The following is a 26,612-nucleotide window of genomic DNA, read 5'->3' as shown; positions in this document are numbered from 1 at the left end:
GCAACAATCACACACACGCACACAGACATTCAGTCCTCTCTCTCCCCTTCGTTCACTCTCTATCCCTCTTCCACCCCTATGTTGCCATGGTAACCGCTCTAGGGCAGTCTCCTGCGGAAGTTTTCAAGTGAAACACACAAGTAGACACAAACACATGCACATGAACACACAGATACACTCTTACTGATACTATTTGATTAAGGGCTGGCTGCTGTCAAACTTATTAAGGATGTGTTTAACCTTTATTGGGTTGGGAATACACAACCAAAGTCATTATGTTGCCTTCACATATTTTAAGCACATTTCAGAGGCTGCTGTCAATGCTGACGATGTATAAGCTTTTTTTATTGTACTTGCTGTCAATTCATAAATAGGCTCTTGTGTATTAGAAAAAAATAACATTAAGAGCATTAGTAAATTAATCTGCCACATTAGTTCTTCATCAAATTAATCTAAATATTGTAATTTTCTCCTTTGTGTTGAAAAACTTTAATTTACTCAGATACACTATTACCCTGTGGGATGCAAACAAGTGCTCGGTACAGAGATGAGGTAAACTGATGTATTCATTTCGAGAGAAAGGCCACATGCAAGTGACAGGAAAAGCAATGATAAAGTACTGAAGCAACGACAAAGTTGAGAACAAAAGAGGAAACTTGTATTGCTGTCACTGAAGTCCTTTGTTCAGAATCCTCTTAAACCCAAGGCTAAGCAATGTTTACATAGAAAATGTAATGATAAAATAAATACTAGTAATAACCTTGTTAATTATGTTTATGTTCTTTTTTTGTAGCTGTTGGTCTTACCACTTGTCCAGAACCAATGATCCCAGCCAATGGCATCAAAGCAGGAGACAGATATATGGTCAATGAGGTGGTGGCATTCACCTGTGAACCTGGGTACACATTACAGGTAATGAGCACAGACACACAAATTGACCAATAAATATTTTTTGATACTGATTGTATGTAGATAACTGCTGGTTTTCACATATTGGGGCTGGTATTAACTCAACAGAAAATTAGATTTTCAAATGTTGTTTATTGGAAGCAGACTAAATATTGTGAGGTAAAATTTGTGTACATTCACAAACATGCAGTCAAGAACAATTAGCAAGCATGCACTAAGATACAATTTCCACATTGGTTCCATTTTGTCTTTGGTTAAATACACTTCAAAATTATTGTTATGTTCTAAGATTAAGTAGAAATCCTTACATTATCTTTTTTTCTTGACTCTAACCCACTATATTATCACTTTCACACTTTCAGGGCCACTCTCACATTTCCTGCATGCCTGGGACTGTGCGTCGATGGAACTACCCACCTCCTCTTTGCATAGGTAACACACACAAACACACACACACACACACACACACACACACACACACACACACTTAATACTGGCTTAATTGTGTTATAAATTATCGATACAATGGGGGACAAATATGTCCTGCAGGTGTGAGGTTCACATTGAACTTTAAGGCCTGCACAGCAAAGGGACAGAAGCATTCCTGTAGATTAGAGATGTGAGTGTACCTCCGCCACATAAACTACTGTTAGATGAATTTGTATTACTTATTTTCCATTTTGAGTACAATGATGTAGTCTGGCAGTTGAATATGTTGTCAAATGACACTGCATCCACTCCCAGTAACATAGTACATTCAACAAAATAAATAAATAGTAATGCCTTAATGAGAAAGTGTAGCTCTTAACTATGACTGTATTGGTATATTTAATGTTATAACCTTGAAATCAGATTTGTGGAAGTAAGCGACTTCTTACAGTTTAAGATTAGTATACCTGCTGGAGACAAACAGAATTGTGTACTTTGTGCTGAGAGCCAAGAGGTCCCAACTTCTGCAATATAGTTAAGGGACCTTGATTACATTGATGTTTGCTTTTGGTGAAAACTTGTAGCAGGTCTGGGATGTCAGGACTAGCTAAACTCAGCCCTGCCACAGCCCCTTTCAGTATGTGTCAAATCTAGCATTTCCCATTTCAGTCGGAGACATTTGCGTCAACCAAATCATGTCAATAGAAGGGTGCGCCATAATAGGGTGCCATCAGATTTAAAATATGTCTGTCACCATTGGTTCTCAAGTCATTACAGAAATTCAGCAACCATGGTCTGAGCCCCGATAAATACAGATACCTATACAGATAGCTTTATTTATCCTCGAAGGGCAATTGAGTTTCTGCAGTCCACTGAGACATATACACATTCATACTGCCAGTCACCAATGACAGAGGGAACACATGTTTTTTGTATTAGCAGAGGCCAATCACATCAAGTCCATAACCCTTAAATTAGTCCCTTTTATTTTCAAAATATTGTGATATTTTAAAACATTTTAAATAAAACCTACACTCAGTGGCAACTTTATTAGGTACACCTGTACAATCTTATTGCAATCCAATACAGATGTTCTGCCATTAAGTCAATTTTTTATGATACCTATAATGTTCTTTCTTTTTTCTTTTTTGACACTGTTAGGGAGGTGTTCATTCATTCACATGTTTTAGCATTGAGGTCGAAGTTACTGGTGGTGTTGTACTGGACTGCATTATATTCAAAGGTGTTTCTACTATTCTGCCCCTTATCGTGGATGTAAATAGGGAGGACAAAAAATAAATCAGCCCAAACCACCTTTAACTTTAAGTAAAAAAAAACAAAAATTTATATAGTAGTAGAATAATTGAATTTACACATTTCCGGCAAAGTCACCAAAAACAGAACATTATTAACTTCGAAAAATGGTAGACTTTTTGGCAGAGCTGTTATATTTAATTGCATTTGATTTTTCAGGTGTACCTTATAAAGTGGCCACTGAGTGTAAATATCGATGCTACAAATCCCACTGTCCCCCTGGTTGCTTCTGTGGTGTAACATTCTTTCTGTTGAAGTAAAGAGGATAAAGTGATGATCTAACTGTACACCGCTCATGCGTTGCCTGTATTAACAATGTGTTTGCTGTGCCTGCATTGTCAGCTCGTTGCGGCGGGATCTTGTCTGAGATGAGTGGTGTCATCCTCAGTCCAGGTTTCCCTGGCAACTACCCCGGCAACCTAGACTGCACCTGGCAAATCACCCTGCCAACTGGATATGGTAAGTATTATGGGATGGAAGAGCATTCCTAAAAAGAATGTGTCACTTTCAGTACATCTGTTGGGGTAGTTGGGAAACACAGCCCATCTTTTCTAAGCACAAACTGCAGCAGCAACACATGGTTTATTGAAAAGCTTTACCACATGTTACACATGGTGTGTTGTGTTTAATGACCACAGTAACTGATGATTTGAATAGGACACATTTTATATTGTTTTCTGTGCATGGCATTATTGTCCATGTGTGTAATTATAGCTAGTTTTTAGTTGATATGATATATGACTTTTATTTTCAGCAATGATACAGTAGTAGTAGTAGGTCTGATAATAATAGGTCTGCCAAAACTCAGCTAATTTAAATTAGGGCTTAAAACAATATTGTTTACAGCAGCTTTCCAATAAATAAGTTACATAACTTATGTTTAATGTGTTACAATTTATTTGCTTGCTCTTTGTTTTTTACTCTTTTTTTTAATGCAATTTAATGTTTTCTTAATGTCTTGTGCTTAATGCATTTCTATGCCCCCGTAAAGCACCTTGTGTCTGTCTGGTGTTCTATAAATAAACTTGCCTTGCTTAGTATACTCAAATGACAAGATGACAAGAAGGCGTTATTGTCATTGTTTCAGACAACAAAATTGCAGTTGTGTCTTTGGTGCCAGTAATCGAAATATAAAAATAACAATATACAAGTACAAATAAAAATACAGTATGAAGATAAAAATAGAAATTGTGTGGAATTACGTGTGTACTTGGTCTCTGTGCATAGTATTTATGTTGTATACACACTATGAAAGTAATGTGAAATCTCCGATCCATAAAATGTAGACCAACTATATGGCATGAAATTAAAGATTCTGTTGGGCATAAAAATCTACTGTAATTGTCATACTGTATATTGTTATTATGTATTGTATATAGTCTATTATAATCAGTGTTTGTATTCTAGGAGCCCATATTCAGTTCCAAAACTTCTCTTCTGAAGACAACCATGACTTCCTAGAGGTCAGGGCTGGACCCCAGCACAGTTCTGCTCTTATCGGACAGTTTACTGGCTCGCAGATCCCACCCCCTTTGCTGAGCACTACTCACCTGACGATCATCCACTTCTACAGTGACCACTCAGAAAACAGGCCAGGGTTCAAACTGACCTATCAGGGTGAGTTCACGTGTGATTTTAGACTTTTTACTCTAAATTAGTTTTTAAGGCAATGACAGCAGACACAAAAGGATACAAACCCTGAGGTATTACAGCAGGCACTTACACTTGAATGTGGCCCCTCAAGCGATGCTGAGAGAACAGACTTGTATTTCAATTGAGTCGACTGTTTAGTTTCTCCCGATTTAGGAACACAAGATGGTTGCTTGAATGATTTAGAAAACAGAAATTGTATGCTCAAATGTTCTAAATAAATTAACATCCAAACCTACTTGCCAAATTACAAAGCCTTACCAACTCCAAGAAATGAAGGGTAAAATGAAAAAACGTTCTGAGATTTTGAGCTTTGATCCCTGGATGAGTCATGCTAAAGACTTAAAAAACCTTATGGCTTTCCTCTCATCATTAAAAGAGATGGATTGTTAGTAAGCCCCTGTGAGAGACTGGCATCTTGTCCAGCAGGCTTTACTTGTAGCCCTAAGTGCTTCACTTCAAAGACACAAGAGATGCTCTGTGGGCCTCTACGCCAGTATAAGTAGAACAAGGCTTACCAACTTACTCATAAGCTAACCCACATTCACATGCACATAATATTTTTTTTTTCCATTTTTCCTCCCAATTTGCAATGACCAAGTCCACTAACACTGTAGCCCTTGTCACTGCTTACTCCCACTGTTGTCGTGTAGAGCTTGTGGACATGTTTCCTCACATGAAGTTGCACCAGATGCTTTTGTTTCACCTGGCAGCAAAGATTTTCGTCGAGCGTATGCAATACACACGGAGGTTCATGATATTACCCTCAATTGTGTTGAGTGAACACAATTAGTAGTGCTTCAGTCTGGGTGCATGCTTTCACCCCTGCACCACTCAGTGATACAAACTCAGTTCTGTACTCAAGGCCTAGGAGGTATAGGGTTCAGTAGGCTAAATTTGCCGTATGCATATCCACAAAACCTCAACCAACAAATCAATAGTAAAATTATAAAGGCTAAAATATAATTATTTGTTTTTTCTATTTAAGATTTTAATCTAAATATTTCCATTTAAGCTTTTCCATTTCACATTTTGAGTTTCATATTTGATGTTTCTCTTTTCTTATTTCCATTGCGATTTTCAATGTCTTTCAATTTAAGATTTCAGTTTGAGCATTTATATTTAAGCTTTGCATTTTAAATTTGACTTTCTACATTGTCACTTTACATTTTCAAATTATCATTTTACAATTCAACTTTGCTTTTTCAGTTTCCTTTTTATTTTAATAGTATATTTTAGTATTCTTAGTAGCATAGTAAAATAATGATATTTTTCTCTTTGGACTTTCAATTTGAATTATGAATAAATATATCCTCCATAGGCTAAATATATATAATATTCAACTACATGTATTTGTTAATTTGAATATGACTGTATGCCTGCCTATCCTGCTTGCCAAAGAGCAGCCTTTTTTATTTGAATCCACCTAAACATTTGGTAAATATGAAATTAAACTTGAGTATTTCCACACTGGCAGTCATTTGTCTTCATGTCTCTCTTTAGCCTATCAACTTCAAAACTGTCAGGACCTCTTTCCCTTCCCCAATGGTGACATCATCAACAGTGACTACAGCGCTGGGCAATCAGTAACTTTTCAGTGCTACCCTGGCTATGTTTTGATCGGACACCCAGTACTAACATGCCTGCACGGGACCAACCGGAAGTGGAACCATCCATTTCCACGCTGTGAGGGTGAGAAAAACCAATTACTTTTTGATATGGATGTATTTTAATGGTTAAAAGTATGTACCATGATGTTGTACAACAAATGTACACTTCTCACATTATCTACTTCATGTTGTGTTGTAACTGGTGTTATAATTTCTAGTCCAGAACATCCCCATCCCTCAGGTACCAATGGTAATTTAAAATCTAGACTAGATTTAGAAAATGTTGTTATCCTAATTGAATTTCAGTAAATGTAATCTCATCTTTCATCGGTATCACAAGCCAACGTGTAAGCAGTTAAATAGCAAGTAAATATTTCTGTGTCACTTGGATTATTTACTCTATTAATCAAGGGACACAATAATGAGCTTTTATTACTATCACTACTATACTACTGCTGCTGCTTCTACTTCTACTACTACAAATAATGGTAATTGTATTACTCACTGTCTACGGTTCAACAGTTATTCTTGTCTCCTGATCCTTGCAGGTCTAGCACGTTAGAAGAAAGTGAAAAATTTGCAAATAGATAATCTCATAACTCTCGCTTTTTATAGCTCCTTGCGGCTATAATGTCACGGCTGAAAACGGGACAATCTATTCACCTCAGTACCCCACTGAATACCCCAACTCCCAAGACTGCAGCTGGATCATCACTGTTCCCCATGGACATGGAGTTTATATCAACTTTACCTTATTGCAGACAGAGCCTGTCACTGATTACATTGCTGTCTGGTAAGTCTGGGTACTCTTACACTTGATCTCATGTGCACACACACACACACACACACACACACACACACACACACACACATATATACACACAAATGCATAAGCTTCTTTTCAATGTTGCCCTTTATCCTGGGAGCGATTGCATTACTGACAGGTAAGTCTTGAATTTACTTATATCCTTTCTGCACACTAATAACAAGTTGTATTAACTTTTACTCTTATTTGTTATTCATCTCTTTATGTCCCTCACACACGAACACATACACACACACACACACACACACACACACACACACACACACACGAACACAAGAGATATATTTCATTGGCAGAAACCTTATTCATGGTATTGATTGCATTGTTATTCATTACATATTTTACTTTATACAAGCACAGTCTTGCTTGTACAAAGGTATATATCAATGTGTGTCAATTGTTCATTACTTTATCATACAGGGACACACACACAAACCCATATGTATCTGTATATGGCATGGTTGATACACAGGGATCACAGCTCCATACAATCCTAATACCTCCACGCATATATACTCTGTGCTATGCATACAGTGACTCTCCTGCAGAAATAATGGGATTCAGTGTGGAGGTAAGATTGTAATAGGGAGTGTGAGAGTAATGCATTTACAATGGGACCACTGACCAATTCAATCTAACTCAGTACCATGGCCATACGCAGACCCGGAGAGGGCTCGGGAACTCTTGCAGTAATGATGAGTTTCAGTGGGGAGTGGGAAATGTAATGAGAGGACCAGTGGAGCTGGGTTCACAAATCCAACGGGACTCGGCTGGATCTGACAAGTTTGGGTCAGTCCAAGAGAAATTTCTCACTTAATCTCTGAGAAAACAAATAAGTGTTGAAAAGATGAATGAAGTTCATTGTTTCATTGTTTATTTCACTTGACGAGAAAATGCTGTATCATCATAAGAAGCTCAGAAAATGGCAGCACTCAGTTATAATGAAGCATTTCATTTTAAGATACATCCCAATAATATCTTAAACAAAGTACCATACATATCTATTCTCATATCACATTATTGTTATTATATAAATGTACTGCTTCGAAATCTTTCACATGGTAACTTCTCATCTCCATTAAAAGACCTCAGTTTACTTTCAAAGAGGTTGGTGGATCCACTGTTCTCTCCATCGTAGGAGTGTTGTGGCAAAGAGTGCACTGCTTTTACTGGAAAGGGAAACAAGTGATTTGGTTGGTGGTGAATCATGTCAGCCCCTATAACTCTGTTATTGTATTCCTCCTCCTATTCTCAACTGCACTGTGCTTGTGTCATTCACCCGTAGCAGATTGACAGAGTAGATCTTATTAAATCAAACTTCTTTTTAATCTTAATTTCCAGAGGTTTACTTAAGTATAGTTAAGTAGTAGTAGTTTATTTTAAGTAAAAATAGAGCCACACAATTCTAACTCAGTTTTAATTTAAATGACCCAAATAACACATTTTGATACTTCAAATGAGCTCCAACACCTTCAGAAGGCCTTGAATTATTGAGGAGCCAAGAGATCCCAGGCACTCTTCATGAATTAAATTTTTAAAAGCCTTGTTTAATCCAATGGCATGTTCATTAAAAACCTAAAACTGGGCATTTAGGAACCTTAGAAAATGTAACCTTTCAGCAACATTCAATATTTAATGAGTAAAGTTAAGCCTTTAATCCATGGGCTTTGTTCAATCAACTTGTTTGAAATGGGTAAAAAAAAAAAAAAAAAAAAAAGCAAAGCAAAGAAATAATGACAATAATTTTGCTGCCCTTTCAATGAACAAGCATGTGGAAGTATGAGATGTTTTATTTTATTAACAAAGGCTACTTTTGGTTTCTCTTCCTCCCCGAAATCAGTTCCAGTCAGTGTGAAAGCAAATCCACAACTAGCATGTCATACTAGCATGTAAGAAGTTCATACTGATCCCAACTCCTGATCTGCCTTTAGAGCTGTGGCAGATTGATGCACCAGCACATTGTTGATGTTTGACAACTGTCAGCAGTCTTAGTTTATTCAGTATACTTTTATAGTCAAATCAATGTAGCCATTTAATCCATCACTTTATGGATTTCCATTATATGGAATCTACAGATGCACTTTTGGAGATAATTGTAGATTTCTACTAAAATATGTTTGGGCAGAGGTGGGGGTGATTTTTTGCAGGCAGATCAATGAGAAAAATCTATATATTTCTACACAGAATAGAAGAGAAAATAAAAACTGTTGCAAACAAAACTAATGGAAGTTTAACCTGGGCAGATGCAGTGCAGGATGGTTCCATAGTTACCCTCAGGTTACCCATGGGCGTCAGTTTGGTTTGAAATGTGCTGGGGACAGAGATGCATTCGGAAGTGCATTTTCAGAAGTGCTGGGTACAATGACACATTCTTTTTTTTTCTCTTTCGCACAGGTCATGTTTTGAAAGACGGTGTCCTGTAGCTTACTAATGTATATGAATAAAAACGTGGTTTAATGTACATAAGCAATGATTAATGATTACCAAATTTCTCTCTGAAATTGCTCCTCATAACCACTGAAAACTGTCAAAATCCAATTATTATGGACGTTTTCTGACATTAAACGTTTCTGCTTCACATTTTCAGCAGGGCAGCGGAGCAGCTGTGGGTTGACTCCCCACGGTTCTCATGGGCTTTATAAGTCATAACGTGAAAAAGCTTAACGTGGTTTAATGTACCTTAACATCAATCAATCATCACCAAATTTCTAGTTAGATTTTTTTGACAGTTTTCAGTGGTTATGAGGAGCAATATGAGAGAGACATTTGGTTTTTTGTTTTTGTCATTGATCATTGTTTAGGTACATTAAACCACGTTAAGCTTTTTCCTCGCCATAGGCGCCAATGAAGAAGAAAACATTAATGAGATAACTTCTATAATCGTTGGATTTCGGTTTAGTTTTTTTTTAGACTTAAGTGTTCATGACAAGATATGACCATGAAAAATTTGGTGATCATTGATCATTGTTTAGGTAGCCTACATTAAACCATGTTAAGCTTTGAATGTCCCGACAGGCAGTGTTGTGAACAGAGAAGTGTGTAGCCAGCGCAGCAGCAGAACGGCTGTGCCTTCCCTGTGGGGATAGTAGAGATGGTCGCTCAGAATTATGTGTTATGAACTTTTTCTTTTTTTTTAACTAAATTGAGTTCGAGGTTTTCAAAAAATGTGGTGGGTACAAAATGACTCATGACGAAATCTGATAGGTACGCCGTCCCCACCGAAATCGACGCCTATGAGGTTACCTATAGTTAAATAAAAAGCTAAATTAATATCATGTCATCCTCAAATTCCAATGAGAAAAATGTCACTTAGAGTCAGGCTGCTAAACTCGATCAGTAGAAGTCACTGCGAGAGTTTGTTTAAAGTACATACATGTAGAAACTGTACAATAATAATGTTTTTTATACCTATGGGAGGTGCCAAAGTCAGAAATATATTCAGACCCTACACCTACTGTAGTGGCTGTAAGAAATAGTCATAGTCATTGCTATTCTACTTTAGTAATAAATCATCATAAAATCTAGTATATCATTGATATAAAATGATTGACCAACCTCTGGCATTTAGTCTTCTTATATGGCAACACATGGGGAAAAATAATAATGTAACTTTAAAAAAAATGTTTTATTCCCTGTTGTGATAGAATTTTAAGGATTTATAATTACACTGTAAAAGAGAAGAAAAAAAACGTAGTACACATATTATTATTATTATTATTATTGTTATTATTATTATATTTTATTATATTATTATTATAGTACTTAAGCATTTCAACACATCCTCTAGAGTCATCCCCCAATGTCACTGCGCATATTGAAAATATGAGTATGTGTCAAATAAATCTTTGAATATTACATAATACATGTAATGAATATTGTAAGGGCTTTGCTTGATATGTAAAGATCAATGAGTTGTGGCGTAAAAGTAAATCAGAGAAATAGTTAACTCTATATCATACACATCAGGGCTGGGACGATATGCTTTTGTCCCAATTTAATTCTTTCACGACACATGGGTCACTATCTGATTTGTATTGCGATACTTGAAGTATTGTGATTCGATAGTATTGAGTATTGTGATTTTCTTTTCTTAACAAAATCAAATGTTCAATTATACACCATAGAGACAATATATCATGAGACATTTATAAAATCTAATTCTTTTCTAAAAAAGAATGCACTGCCCATCTCAGTCAGTCAGCCAGTCTGACATTTATTTCATTTGTAAAGAACTACATAACGTATTTTCTGCATTTTTTTTGCTTTCGGTCTGTTTTGCTGGAAACGGATTTGATGTAGTGTTGGCGGTACTGTATAAACAGAAAATATTTAGGTGAATCATTGGTAAAAAAAATTTAAATAAAAAATATTGATTCTGGGAAAAAGAATCCATTTTAAAAATCGTCACTAAAAAAATCACGATACATACATGAATCGATTTTTTCCCCCACCCCTAATCCCCATAGTTATATTTCTTCCAACTATTATGTGAATCTTGGTTTCTCTCACTCCATCTCTCTGCTGCAATAGTGTAAAATGTATCCTGCTTCTAGTCATTGCCAGTTGCCTTTGTTCTCTCTCTCTGCATTTAGGGACGGCCCAGATACGTCTAGTCCTCAGCTGGGAGTCTTCAGTGGCAACACGGCATTAGAGTCAGCCTACAGTACCAGCCCAAAGGTCCTGATCCGTTTTCACTCTGACTTTTCAACTGGAGGGTTCTTCATTCTCAACTTCCATGGTACAGATACACACTCTCACACACATTTACATACATCATATACATTTACCTGTAGTATAAGTACACCCATATACTGTTAATTTCAATTAGACACATATGAACACAAAGGTATAGCCACATATATACGAAGAACCAAGTTTTTACACTGACAAAACTTGCACTACAACTTAATGCGGCACGGTGGCTCAGTGTTTAGCACTGCTGCCACACAGCAAGTAGGCACTGCTGAGTACTGGGTTTGATCCCCAGTCCAATCCTTTCTGTGTGGACTTTGCATGTTCTCCCCGGGTTGATGTGGGTTTCCTTCAGGTGCTCTGGTTTCCTCCCACCATAAAGACATGCATGCTATGTAACTCCTGCCATTGCCCTTATAGGCACTAGCATTACACCTGGAGTTGGTCCCTGGGCACTGGAGTATGGACTACTAAATGCAGAGGATGTATGTATGTACTTTGCAAATAAAGGAAATATTGCTATATATTATTATATTATAATGCACAAAGGTGTTTTTTGTTTAAATATTTCCACATGCCATCTACGTTTGCAAATACCAAACTAATTTCCTCAAAAAATTACATATGGATATAGTCTTAGTATGAGTGTGGGTAATGCTTTGCAGGACCCATTTCTAGTGCCACTTCCATAACCAGTGAATAGCAAAGAGAAATTAGGTTAGAGGCCATTCTACAGTAAAAAAAGAAAAGGGTCTGAGAGAAATTCTAGAGCATGGCTACCTTTCTTCTAGCATTCTTTTCCATTACTGTCTCCATTACTCTGGTACTATTTGTAAGAATAAACAACTTCAGATCTCTGAAAAGGTCCATCTTACGGTTTTTCAGTGATTTGTTTTTTTTACCTCAACAGGAAACATTTTCTATGGTAGTGTGTATCTTTTGGTGCAATAATACAGCCCTTGTGACAAAGGGTGCAACTCTACAGCTTGTTGCTCAGGCTGTGCATTATTTTCTCTAATCTCAAACAACTGTTTTTGAGGGAAACGTACAAAATATCTGCAGCTCTGTCTTTGATCAAAAGTTTAAAATATGATTTACTTTAAATACTACCTGTCTATCCGTTTCTTAAACTCAAAATATGTTTTTGTTTATGGAACCAGTGAATCATTATTTAGAAATATCATCCACCATCTAAGTTTTTCACTTAGCTTGTAGGGAACCAGATTTTTCGCTCAATATTAAATAGAAAAAATGCGGTTTCAAGTTAAATAATAATGATGTTTTGTCATTGTTTGACTAAGTTTGTAATTCAAGTGACCAACCATTTATTGGCGAATTAATTAACCGTAAAGTCCTTACGAAGTTCACTGAATTAAATCATGTAGTTTTTTTTTTAACCCACAAGGCCACCCTGACGGACTCAGCACCATTTGTGAGACGTTCAGTTTATACTGAAATTATTACCTCTTCCAATGAGGCTATGTTTTCCGTTCAGTTTGTCTGTCTGTCTGTCTGTCTGTCTGTCTGTCTGTCTGTCTGTCAGCAGGATTACGGAAAAACTACTGGCCCGATTTTCATGAAACTTTGTGGAAGGGTGTAGCACAGCCCAAGAAAGAACCATTGCATTTCGGAGCGGATAAGAATCACGAGGCGGATACACAAATAATTTTTAACTTTCGTTAACATTGCGAGATAGGGCATTTGTGCTGCATTCATGTGGTGTCGGAATAATCGCAAAAATGAGTTACAGAGTAAGAAATTGTCGTGGGTGCCCTCTCCAGTCTGAACATTAAAATTGCGAGAGAGGGCATGCTTTGGTGGAGGTCTGCGCTCTCCAAGTGCCCTTCAAGTATTATTGTATTCTTAATTATTTTTAATTCCAGTGAAATACATACTGTCCTTTCTTCTACATTTCCAGACTCGCATGAGTGCAAGTGAATCATGCTGCCAAGGGACACATACTAGATTTATAATGTAATATTCATTCTAGATAATAATAGCGTGTCAATTTACAGTTAACACGAGGTCACCCTCTAGATTTAGCATGTTTAGGACATGAAAATGCACACTACACTATATGCAAAGCTCGGCCACCCATTACGGTACCCCTGCAGCTGGGACATTCTGAGGTAAAAAGTAACCTCATGTCAAAGTCATATCCCCTATAACGCTATGCTACAAGCCAGTCCCTCCAGGATTTTGCGGCCTTTTTTGGAGATTGTTGCGGCCCAAAATGCCTGATTTCGTGGGAGCTTTTGTAAAGAAATTGCGATAAAAGTTGTGATTGTATAGTTCTTTCACAATAAAAAGGAAACATGTTTTGGGGGGAATAAAATTACTCTGGGCTGAGATTTCCTAGTAACCTTACCAAAAAGGCTCAGGATGCTGTAAATGTTGGTATAATATGAAAATGGCTGGTGGATTTAAGACAAATAAATAATAATTTATTGAATGAATCAAATTTGAACATATCTGTCAGTGGCTTGTTGATCTTTACATTGTTAGTTAATTTCCTGTCCTGGCCTGGCCTGGGACACACATTCATACGGTTTGATAATGCTGACTTTAACTTATCATTGCACTTACAATAACGAGTTTAGCTGTCCTCAATTTATGTCATTGTGTCATCTCATCTCCTTTTTCTCCTGCATCCACCGTGTTTGTGTTGTTTGTGTGTGTGTGTTTGTGTGTGTGCAAGCGTCAGTTGCGGGGGGTATGGAGCAGTAACCCCACCCGCTGCAGAGAGCCGACAGCCAGGATGGAAACGGCAGCAACTTCAGCGACTTTTAAATCGTTAAAGTCTACATTGATGTTAAAATGTGCGATGTCTTTCGCTGTACGTTTTGTTGGTAAACACACACGTCTCGTCTTCATATCAAAAACAAGGAAATGATCAACCCATTCTCACTCCCGATTGGTCATTGGCTCTCAGAGTGCACGTGGGACTGCTGTGATTGGTTGAAGTTTCGGGAAACTTCAGGTTATTGGTCAAATGTGCGGAAAAGTTGCAGTGATTGGTCAAAATTGCAAGTCGCACCAAATTCGCGGTGATTGGTTGAATTGGCGCGATCGCGACATCGCAAAATCCTGGAGGGACTGACAAGCGTAGCAGCCTCTAAAGAACTGCCTGGATATTTTAAATAATAAAGATCATTAATCATATCCACTGTCCCATTCTCCACATGGATGCTCTCTCCAAGAAGGCAACTGCACTGCTTGTTTTTAATGATGTAAATAAGCTCCTTTGCAGCGACAGAATGAAGAACAATGAAGCAACATCTTTGTTTTCTGTTTCTTATTTATTTGGTTCATGCACATTGATTTTAAAAAAATATAAAAGACACATGATTTTTTGTTATAACAATCAAACTCTTACAGATCCCCCCAAAATATGTCAATGCTTTAAAACTTAATTGCGTTTTTTTTTTCAATTGAAATCGAAGGTACCTTTTTACAAATGTTTATACCTTTCTCCAGCCTACCGTCTGAAGAAATGCCCTGCTCCCCCTGTTGTGGAGAATGCAGCGGTGATCTTTGAAGACGAAGACTTCCAGATAGGTAATAATCCTTATTAATAATAATATGACCCTTTGATACAGTAACACATTGGTTGACAAGTGTTTTGTACATTCTTTAAAATTAAAACGTATTTTCAACCTCTATTTTGGTACATCTTACGATCAAAATGACTTGTACCTGACAGGATTGACAAACTACCTGATCATGCTTTTAGGAGGTCATTATGCTGCTGATTGTAAATTACTCCACTAATGGGCCACATTACTTTGTACATGCATAATCTAAATATAGCAGGCTAACGTTAGTCTGTCACTGTTAATTATATTTTAAAGTAAGTAAAATCCATTTAGTGTACCACTGTGTGTGCATGTGTATCAGTGTCTGTAACACAGACAAAAACAGAGTAGCGATAGATTTCACAAAAGACAATTATGTTATGCAAAACAAGTTCTTCATTTAAGATCTATGTCAGTTGCATCTCTCATTTGAGGTGTTTGGAGACGCTTAGCATAAACGGGCAAATAGCTGGCTTCATCAAAGAAAATATAAGCCTTCTGAAATCTTTAAAATGGTCTTAATGGTATTTTTAGTACATTTTGTACCTTGTTAGCTAGTCTCCAATTCATTTGAATACCTTGATTTTATCCACAAGTGTGCAAAGCAACTTTATTATGAGTACTGCCTATTTGTGGTCATTACATATAACTATTGCTTGAACTAACTGCTTATTTATCCACAAAGTTTTGTTTTCTATTTGCATTGTGTGAATTGTGTTAAGCTTGGCTAAACACATCGTGGACCAGCCTCTCTCTACTTAATGTACTGTAGAGAAATGAAACACCAAATACTGTATGTCTCCCAAGAGTTTGAAAAACATAACTTTTGGGAGAACTAATCGCTTGTCAAGGTTTCCATTTTCCCTCAGCTCTGTGTTATGTGATTTGCTCAAAACATCTTACTCTGAGGTTTGATGACCTTTTAGATCAACAGGAGCTGTAATTTTGAAAAAAGCATACATTTCATACAACCACAGCAAGATCAATTTACCCTGCCAGTGGTATGCAGAGCTAGTCGCTGCTGGCAAAGTCTACAATCATTTCTCTGCATTTTGAAATGTCAGCTTTTTATGAATTCAGAAAAGTTAGTGGATTTTTGAATGATTGGTTGAATTTGGGGATTTCTTGTGTCTTTTAAAGACATATTTACAGTGGTTACATGCCAGGATCATGAAAGATTTAATTAGCCCTCATATTGATATAAAGAAATCGTCATTAGATATAGTGTTGACAGTCTTGATTTATAAAGATGACGTCAAATAATTGCCACTTGCTGCACTACACCACAGCAGCACCAGGCCTGCACCTGTTCACAGCTAGAGTGAAGTCATGTTCTGTGACGGAGCAAAGACCAAAGGGAGCTTTTGATAATCATACATAGAAATTTCACAAGCCGTCAGAAAATGTACTGTGAACCTGGCGGAGTGGAGTACCTCAGAGACATCCCTAGCTTTGTTGTCGGTCAATCTAATAGCCAATTATACAATCTGAGAACACGCTCAAAGAAACACTGAATGTTATTGTTTGTTCTTTTCAACTATTTAAAAGTCCATGCCCCATGCTGTGAGCTTGCGCACACTCTGCCTCCTGGGCAAAGTTTGAAGCAAGCATTACATCTCCCTGACGCTTTTTAAGATGCCAGGTTTTGGGAATGTAAAGTTCACAGTACATCCACTCAAATGTTCTGACGGCTTGTGAGGTTTCTTTGTATGATTATCCCAAACTAGCTCCCTTTGGTCTTTACTCTGTCACAGAGAATGGCTTCACTCTAGCTGTGAACAGGTTCAGGCCTGGTGCAGCTGTGATGTAGTGCAAATTGCAATTATTTGACGTCATCTTTATGAATCAACACTCGCTGTTGTATTTGTCTATGTCCTGTTAAGAAAAATATCTAATTAAAAAATGTTTATACATCAATATCAGGGCTAATAAAGTATTTCATGACCCTGGAATTTAACCACTATAAATGTTTCTTTAAACGGTCAAAAACAAAAATAAAATGTTAAGCCTGTCAAAATGGAGCAACAACATAGGTATTAACTATTTTGGAGCTCTACTAAATAAATACCTTAAAGGTATTTATACAATTCTCAATTGAGAATATTACATTAAGAGAGTCAGTGTTGGGAAGGATACTTTCAAAACGTATTCCGTTACAGAATACAGAATACATGGCCAAAAATGTAATTTGTAACGTATTCAATTACATTACTCAATCTGAGTAACATATTCTGAATACTTGGATTACTTCCACATTGAATTGCATTTTATAAGTGTAGGAATGCAGCCATCAAATCCTGCTTACTAAACAGGCCTATTCTGTTGTGTTCTTCTGTTCCAACTGGCTGAATGTGTACCTAAACAAGCAGATAGATTGTTGTATTTGTAGTCCCGAGCTGCATACTACAAAAATCTAACCGCAGTCTAAGCTACCACAAGCTAATTTTAGCTAACGTTAGCTATCATGTCAAACGGGGCTAGTCAGTCTTTCAACGGCTCTGGGGCTAGTAAATCAGCACATAGGAGAATGTAAAGTTACGTCAACTAAGCAGGTAGCTACCTGATACAACTATAAAATAGCAAGGTGACCAGTAAAACTACAGCAGACGACTACCCCTGGCTAATTAAAAAAAAAACTTACTTTAAGATGCTTCTTCAGGTTGGAGGTGGCGTAATTTGGACGCTGAAAGGAGGTCGGTTGCTGGCAAGCAGAGGTTGCACTGCACAGTTATATTTCGTTCTCCCGTCTCTTTCTTTAATGTGAAATGCTGTTTGAATTTCCAAGATAGAAACGCATTCCTGCCCTGGCTCTGTTGTGCCGGTTCCGACTCCATTGTGACTGATCACGCAAATGGCAAATTTTTTCATTTCATATTGGGGCTTCTGGGAAACGCATGGAGTTGCCTTAATTTATTTAGAGAGTGAATAAACTCCTGAAACAGAGAAGTATCGTCATGTAATCCATTGATTTCAACAATGTAACTGTCTGTATTCTAAATACCAACTATTTAAATTGTAACTGTAGCGTAATACAGTTACTCATAATTTGTATTCTGAATACGTAACGCCGGTACATGTATTCCGTTACTCCCCAACACTGGAGAGAATTATTGGTTGCTGTAAATGTTCTTCTTGTCTGTACTAGCTGTAAAGATATTCACTACTTGCACAAATCAGATGTAATAGATGAGGACAAAGTCTTTCCATGCGACAATGTACTCAGGCAACGGAAATTTGACTCTGTTCTCCATAATCAGTCTTTTTAGTTCAAAATATCCTGGATATGTGACTTGCATGTAAAAATCTGAATCTACATTTTGGTGTCAATATGATTTGCCCAGGGATTTTTACCTATACAGTCATCAAGACTCACCTCTGCAGAAAGACACTGAATTTTGTTTTTTGTTTTCCCGCATTAGGTGATATTGTGAAGTACCGCTGTTTACCTGGATACACACTGGTCGGAAAGGCAGAGCTGATGTGTAAACTCAATTCCCATTTGCTTTTTGAAGCCCCGGCCCCAACATGTCAAGGTAATGCAGTCCAACTCCGGAACCATATACACAATATACTGTATGTGTATGTCTATTTGATAAGCATATGGGGAATCTATAGTTAACTTCAGTTGCATTGTTTAAATATTTTCCTCAAATAAATGTGAATACATTTATCCTCACAACTAAGTTTATCAAAATTATACTTTACCAATCCTTGATCTATATTACATGTTGGAGCATTTCTCTGATGTAAGCTTTAAGAGCATAGCTTGTGTTCTGTTAAACTGAATGTACTGTATGTGTACTCTTGTTTTTTGTCTGTTGAACAGAAATGTATGTATGCTAACATTGCACATAAAATAATAACTTGAGAATGCTATAGTATAATCACGTTAAAAACACCTTTTCATTAAAATAGTACCCCAGCGATTAACAATTGCACTTCAAAATCAATACATGATGAGATATTCTGACATTTAATAAAACTCAAACGCCAAAACCTCACAATCCTCCACTTTCCATAATAATAATAATAATAATAATATAACTTAAGGCGTCTTTTTGTTAGATCCTGCCTTCCTGGTAAAGACCCACATCTTTCCATGCCCCCAATTTTGTTGACAAAGTTTTCTCCAAAGCCACAGGAGATATATCACACAGCTGTTTACACTTCATTAGCCCTCTAAATGATACTCCACATGAATAGTCAGCTGATTTAATCCATAGTCTTGAAAATATCTTACAGTTTAAAAAAAAAAACAGATCACTTCTCCACCCATTGTTCCATAGCGCTCATAATCAGTAAATCATATAAACATTATACAGAATTTCAGATCCTAATAGATGAAGGTAATTTTATCTCATCAGGGTCTGGAGTACATTTTTGCAAAATGGTGGTAAATATTTACCGTAATGGTTCCAATGTGGTCTATTAATTGAAAACATCACCTTAAAACCCACATCGTCTTACCTGGACTACTCTCCAAATGTCGGCTCAACCTGCATTGAAGAACTTTGAACACCATTCATGCTAATGTTTACATACATTGGCCAGTAAGGTTCTTGTGTTTAATGATAATACCAAAGATGCTTTATCTGATAATACTAATATTAATCCTACTACTGCTGCTGCTATGACAAGCCAAAATGTCTGCTGTGAGAAAGGTCAATTAGGCAAGGTGAGGAAAGTCCATCCATCCATCGTCATCCGCTTATCCGGGGTATAAGCAGCTTCAGCAGGGGACCCCAAACTTCCCTTTCCTGAGCCACATTAGCCAGCTCTGACTAGGAGATCACAAGGCGTTCCCAGGCCAGGGTAGAGATATAATCTCTCCACCTAGTCCAGGGAGACGCCACCCACCCTCCTGAGGAAACCCATTTTGGCCGCTTGTACCAGGGATCTCCTTCTTTTGGTCATGACCCAGCCTTCATGACCATAAAACCAGACCATAAAACCAGAAAAATTGAACAGTAGATCGAGAGCTTTGCCTTCTGGCTCAGCTCTCTTTTTGTCACAGCGGTGCGGTAAAGGTAATGTAATACTGCCCCAGCTGCGCCGATTTTCCAGCCAATCTCCCACTCCATTTTCCGCTCACTCGCGAACAAGACCCCAAGGTACTTGAGCTCCTTCACTTGGGGTGAGGACTCATTCCATACCCGGAGTAGGCACTCCATCGGTTTCCTGCTGAGAAGCATGGCCTCAGATTAAGAAGTGCTGGTCCTTATCCTAGCCGTTTCACACTCGGCTGTGAACCGATCCAGTGAGTGCTGAAGGTCATGGACTGATGATGCCATCAGGACCACATTATCTGCAAAAAGCAGCGATGAGATCCCCAGCCCAACACATCCCCACCATGACTACGCCTCAATATCCTGTCCATGAATATCACAAACAGGATTGATGACAAAGCGCAGCCCTGGCGGAGGCCAACCCTCACCTGAAAAGAGTCTGACTTACTCCAGAGAACCCAGACACAGCTCTCGCTTTGGACATATGAGGGATTGGATAGCCCTGAAAAGGGACCCCCTCACCCTATACTCCCACAGCACCTCCCACAGTATCTCCAAGGGGACCCGATCATACGCCTTCTCCAGATCCACAAAACACATGTAGACCGGATGGGCTTACTCCCAGGCCCCTTCCAGGATCCTTGCAAGAGTGAAGAGCTGGTCTGTTGTTCCACAACCAGTGTTGGGAAGGATACAGCTCCATCTTTACCTCTAGCTCCTGCTGCTCCTCTTCCGACTCCATTGTGACTGATCACGCAAATAGCTAATTTTTTCGTTTTCATATTGGGGCTTCTGGGAAATGCGTGCCTTAATTTATTTAGAGAGTGAATCAACTTGTGAAACAGAGAAGTATCGCCATGTAATCCATTGATTTCAACAATGTAACTGTATTCTAAATACCAACTATTTAAATTGTAACTGTAACGGAATACAGTTACTCTATTCTGAATATGTAACGCCGGTACATGTATTCCGTTACTCCCCAACACTGTCCACGACCAGGACGGAATCCGCATTGTTCCGCTTCAATCTGAGGTTCAACTATCGGCCAAACCCTCCTTTCCATCACGCTGGAGTAGACTTTACCAGGGAGGCTGAGAAGTGTGTGATACCCCTGTAATTGGCACACGCTCTGTTTCGCCTTTTTGAACAGGGGAACCACCACCCCGGCCTGCCAGTCCTTAGGCACTGTCCCAAACTTCCACGCAATGTTGAAGAGGCGTGTCATCTAACACAGCCCCTCCACACCCCGAGCTGGTTATTGTTATAGACAATCCGTGACTAGCACAGAAGTCTAACAGGTTCAGATCAGGGAGGCACTCAACCCGAGTGGTTCCTCCCACAGGTGGTGGGCCCATAGGATGGAGAGGGGGGTGCCACGTAGCTTCTTTGGGCTGTGCCTTGCCGGGCCCCGTGAGGAAAGTCGATACACCAAAAAACATTCAAACTTTAAAACTATAAAATGTTGTGCCAAGGTGAATCAAACACCTCAAAGATGCTTGTTTTATTAAAAAAAGCATAAATGCATTCAGAATAGGGATCTTAATGATCAACTGTTAACCGACAAATCAAATGTTGACCGATTAATACTATCAGTTAAATGGTTAAAACAATATTATTTAACAAAATCAATCTTTATTAGCAATCCAAATTCAGGACAATTTCACCCCATTTGCACTGACACATCTATTCCACTATGTAATTCAAATTACATAATTCAAAAGTTGTTATGTTTATTCAGTAGTACAGCAGTTAATTGAGGCATGCACGTGACTTTTGTTTGTAGGACTAAAGAGACCTCAGGAAAGAAGCACAGTTTCAATTAGCAGCGCCTGGTATTCCTGGTATTTCTATAAGAAATATTGTTCTTTTTAATGCATTTTTGTATTGAAGAGATGCTCAACCTTCGCTATGAACAGAGTGTCCTTTCCATTATAGAGCAGGAGCAAAAGAAGCCAGCAATCTTATACGAGGAGTGCAAGTGCTCCCTCACACAAGAGTCAGAGTTCAGCTCCTTTTTTTTAACTCTGTAAACAGAGTTATCATCACACAGAAAGATTGGGAGAGGCTTTTTGCTCAAGGCTAATGAATAGGCTCATTCATTGGGCAAGTGGCATGTGGCCTTCAGATTCCACACATTCAGTCTTAGACCCAACACGACCCCTACGCATGAAAGCAAGTTGTATAAAATGCACATTTCCAAAGGTTGGCTCTTTTGGCACATGTATCGGAGAAAGGATACAGATTATGGAAGTCGTTACAAGAATGGAGCAATGGATCAAATTGGAAAAGAGAGTTGCTAGAAGCTAGACATGTACAAAAGAAAACTCTGAAAAGTTGTCACTGTTTTGAACATTCTGACTGGCTTTTGTCTATTACCCCTCCAGCCCAGTGCCCAGCCAATGAAGAGCGGTCTTCGTCATCAGGAGTGATTCTAAGCCCTGGGTTTCCTAGCAACTACCCAAACAGCCAGACATGCTCCTGGCTGCTTCATATGGTTCCAGGTACAGTGTGTCGGGGGGATGCAACCAGTATGTGGCTAGACTGCTGTTTGTATGTGTAGGGTAAGGGTTATGTGTGAGAGAGTGAAACATTCATGCGTGTGTACTTTTTTATTTGCGTGTGTGTGTGTGTGTGTGTGTGTGTGTGTGTGTGCATGTTGTGCAGTGTGAGAGACTGTCTGTATGTAACATAGACCGTATGTACAATGTATGAAAGTGCTGGTACTGTAAAATACAGAATGTGTCATGCTTGCAAGGCTGTGTGCGCATATATGCATCTGCTTCAAGCTTAAATATGTATAAAGTTGCAATTGTGTGTGTGGTACGCTTTATATTACATATTGCAGCTTTTTGGATGCCTTTGTAAATAATTTTGTCTTGTTTCCCAGGTTACACCATCAATATTTATGTAGAGATGTTCCACAGCGAAAAACAGTTTGATGAACTGGAGATTTTTGATGGTATACAAAGCTTTTCCTCTCTATTTTTCCTACACCTAGACACACACACACATACTCACATGCAGATTAAATTTATGTTTGTTTGTGAAAAGTAGTTTAACAAAATGCACAACAATTAATTCTCATTTGTGGTGTTGGAATTTCCCCCGCAGGAGTCCCAACTAGGTTGTGTAACAGTAAATTTGAAAGTGTTCAGATCAGATCGTGCGTGTGTGTGTGTGTGTGTGTGTGTGTGTGTGTGTGTGTGTGTGTGTGTGTGTGGAATGTAACATTCTTCTTTTTTATTTATTAATGTTATTGAAATTACTTATTAAGAACGTTATTTAACTTTATAAAACCAGTGACAACTAACAGTGTTTTGTTTGGATATTTGCTAGTACCCACATCTTAGTTTGTAAAACAGCAAACATCATAACAAGCCATCAAAACTTAAATAATATCTCACTAGCTTTTGAAATATGTGATTTGTATTGCAATCCACAAGCAGGGATGAGCATATATACTACTAACATGTGTATCCTGCTTAGCTCTGTCTATTTGTATTCATCTTGTCTGGTGCTAAACAGACTGTAGCTGCGTTATATGTTGCAGACATCAATGGCATCATTGTGGCGTAGAGTGACTAGAGTTGTTTCTGAACTTACTTCGGGCTCCATCCACTGCCTAGTTCAAACAGACATTAGCACAGGTGGAGAGTTGTGGTCTATAAACGTGAAATGGAGCTAAACAATATGCTTCAATCAGAATCATGTACCACAAGTAATTTGGAGGTATTTAGCAACGTAATGATGCTGTCACCTTCATGTGTTGCATGTCTCAGCAACAATAAAACGCTGTCTGACTGCAGCATATTGTTCATCTCCATCTTAGGTTAATATTCATCTGGGAGATTGTAAGATTATTGGAATTTGTAAATTTACTGATAGAGACATGAAAAGGTAATTTCCCCCAACACACACACAGACCACTAAACAAAATGACATATTGTACATGGATGCATATACATAAGAACATACAAATATACCGTATACTGTACACACAACAGTTCTGAAATGTCATTCATTTGTTTCTCTAGGATCCTCAGGGCAGAGCCCTTTGCTTGTTGCTCTCAGTGGTAACCACTCATCTCAGCTAAACTTCACATCGAAAACAAACCAGCTCTACCTACGATGGTCCACTGACCATGCAACCAACAAGAGAGGATTCAAGATACGATACTCGGGTAGATATATCTTTCATTTTGTATGAATCATTTTGTTAGTCACTCTGTTTATAATCAGCTGGTTATGTTATCAATAGAGTAATATCAGCAAAATCAAACACAAGTTATCTCTCTATCAATTTAAAAGCTTCAAGATGTCTGTTTACTTGTCACTCTGTATCTATCAACATATTTTTTTCAGTTTAACTTATGTGCAATTATGTGCATTACTTGAATGTCAGGGAGGAAAGCTACAGATTTTTCTTTTAAGAAAATGAGTGTCATACCATGTCAAAAAAGTTGTCTCCTCTGCTTTATCTCTGCTGGAAGCATTCCTATTAATGCATCAGGCTAATTAAGAGTCCACTTTGTTAATTTGACAATTTGTTTCAGATTGAGTCTGCAGGTTCTTGCCAACACTGTGGTGTTCTGATCATTTGCTTTGTTTGATTCTGGTTGAGAGGTTTTTCAGCTGTCCCTTTCACCATGGTTTTTAACTTGTGGAGAGTTTGTTAAAGATGAGCACCAATTTCAGTCATAGAAAATACAATTTACAGTGACACTGATCCTGTTTGGACTTGAGAGGAGTGAGTCGGTCTCCTGGCTCTCTATAATACTGAAAGAAATATGTGATATATTTTAGTCTTTGGGTTTTATCAGCACAATGGCCTGACGTAATAGTGTTGTCTTTTCCCCATGGTGTTGTATTGCCCTGACAACGGCAGCTATACAGAGAAGAGCAATTTATAGTTGAGACTTACATGGCATTCAGATGAAACTGCCTCAACAAGCCAGTTCATGTCCCTTTATTAGAATTATCAACATTCAGTAGTAAGGAACGGAAGGACTGCACCTTCATCCCCTGACTGAATATTCCTGCGACCACAGAATGATCATGTTAGAGAAAAATGGAATGATAAAATATAAAATTAGTGGTGCAGATAGAACAGATTTTAGATTTTTAGAGCCGATAGAGTGAGCAAAAGAGATGTCATATGACTCATCGTGGAGAGGGAAACATAAGATACTTCTTGGAATGAAAGTTTATGGATGAAAAGGAAAATTACAGTGATTCTATTGTCCTGACTGGAGTGGCAAAGTCATTCCACCTATGTGAAGCCAAAAGGAGCAGGTGGAGAAATGATCACATCGGACAGAAAGGGAGAGCCAGGTGGCTCATTGTGGGGTGTTCTGTTGAATGTTTAGATTGTTCTCCATGCTCTAGCAGTTATGCTTTTACACTCAGTTCCAGGAAGACACAAACATTGCATTATTCAGAAAGGTTTTGGAATAATTACTTTATTTGCTACCAGTTTTCGAGTATTCTGTTTGTATTAGTAACTTGTTCAGTTTGATTTTTAATCACTAAAATTGTTGTTAGCTGTATTGCCAGAAGGGACATAGATGATATTGCGTATGTCTTTTATCGAAAATGCCTGGTATTGGACGAATTAGTGCCATATTGTTTCCAGACAACCCATGGAGCTAACCCCTCAATTAGACTGGTAATTGGTAGAGTTTTCTGTGAAGTGAGAACACAGAGAAATACCTTTTATTAAATTGTTCCTCCTCTGTCTTTCTTTGTATCTATATTTCTCAAGCTGCCTACTGCAGCATTAATGATCCTCCAGTGAATGGTGGCGTGGTCAACCGAACCAAACTCCGTCCGGGTAGCAGACTTCAGTTCTATTGTAACCGTGGTTACCGTATGATAGGCTCAAGCAATGCCACTTGCAGGCTCCACCCCAATGGGCTTTTCCAGTGGGATACACCACCACCTTTTTGTCAAGGTAACATTTTAAACACATTCTTTAAAAAAGTTGAAAAGCATGAAAACGGTGCAGTTTGAGAAGGATTCCCCTTGGACACTTTCTCTTTGTGATGTGGCAGCTGTCTCATGTGGAATCCCTCAGTCGCCGGGCAATGGCAGCTTCCATTCTAACCAGTACACTGTTGGTAGCCATGTCACCTACCACTGTAACTATGGTTTCCACCTTGATCCTGGTGCTCAAATGACAGCCGTGTGTTTGGAGGATGGCAGCTGGAGTAACGCTGCCTCAGCCCCCAGATGCCTACGTAAGTTGACTAAAATCTTAAACAATTAAGGTCCACTTACTAGCTATATCCTGAGCTTTTCACCACATTGCGCACTCTTTCTCAGTGGACGGAGTGGAGTTTGCTCAGTTTTCATGGTTGCCATGCTGTTTTCATGACATGACAACTAAGGAAGACCATGACAGGCAGTTGAAAGCTCTGGAAAAAGCTAGGAAGTGGATCTTGAGTAACTATTTTCTTTTATCAAACTACTGTTCCCAAGGTCAAGAGTAAAAATTCAGTTTTCATTCTGAAAATGTATACATAAATTCTGGTGGCATCACATATATACAGTATAAGATTATAGATTTGTATCATTTATTATGTATGATGTATAGATTATA

The 26,612-nt window shown here is 38.2% G+C and overlaps 1 protein-coding gene across 1 annotated transcript in view; it reads left to right on the top strand.

The window, feature by feature from the left end:
• The window catches only part of LOC144523220 (CUB and sushi domain-containing protein 1-like), a 339,360-nt gene that overhangs the window by 269,861 nt on the left and 42,887 nt on the right, over window positions 1–26,612 (top strand). The window contains exons 40-53 of the mRNA XM_078258647.1: window positions 794–912; window positions 1,272–1,341; window positions 2,995–3,111; window positions 4,060–4,269; window positions 5,806–5,994; window positions 6,528–6,705; window positions 11,331–11,476; window positions 14,908–14,988; window positions 18,425–18,538; window positions 22,399–22,515; window positions 22,902–22,973; window positions 24,049–24,195; window positions 25,776–25,964; window positions 26,065–26,250. Coding sequence (XP_078114773.1) covers window positions 794–912; window positions 1,272–1,341; window positions 2,995–3,111; window positions 4,060–4,269; window positions 5,806–5,994; window positions 6,528–6,705; window positions 11,331–11,476; window positions 14,908–14,988; window positions 18,425–18,538; window positions 22,399–22,515; window positions 22,902–22,973; window positions 24,049–24,195; window positions 25,776–25,964; window positions 26,065–26,250 — 1,935 coding nt within the window. The remainder of the gene's footprint in view (window positions 1–793; window positions 913–1,271; window positions 1,342–2,994; window positions 3,112–4,059; window positions 4,270–5,805; window positions 5,995–6,527; window positions 6,706–11,330; window positions 11,477–14,907; window positions 14,989–18,424; window positions 18,539–22,398; window positions 22,516–22,901; window positions 22,974–24,048; window positions 24,196–25,775; window positions 25,965–26,064; window positions 26,251–26,612) is intronic.

The sequence above is a fragment of the Sander vitreus genome, chromosome 1 (assembly GCF_031162955.1).
Source record: "Sander vitreus isolate 19-12246 chromosome 1, sanVit1, whole genome shotgun sequence".
NCBI classification, from domain to species: Eukaryota; Metazoa; Chordata; class Actinopteri; order Perciformes; family Percidae; genus Sander; species Sander vitreus.
Note: the sequence above shows the minus strand (reverse complement) of the source record. Positions and strands in the feature narration are given on the sequence as shown.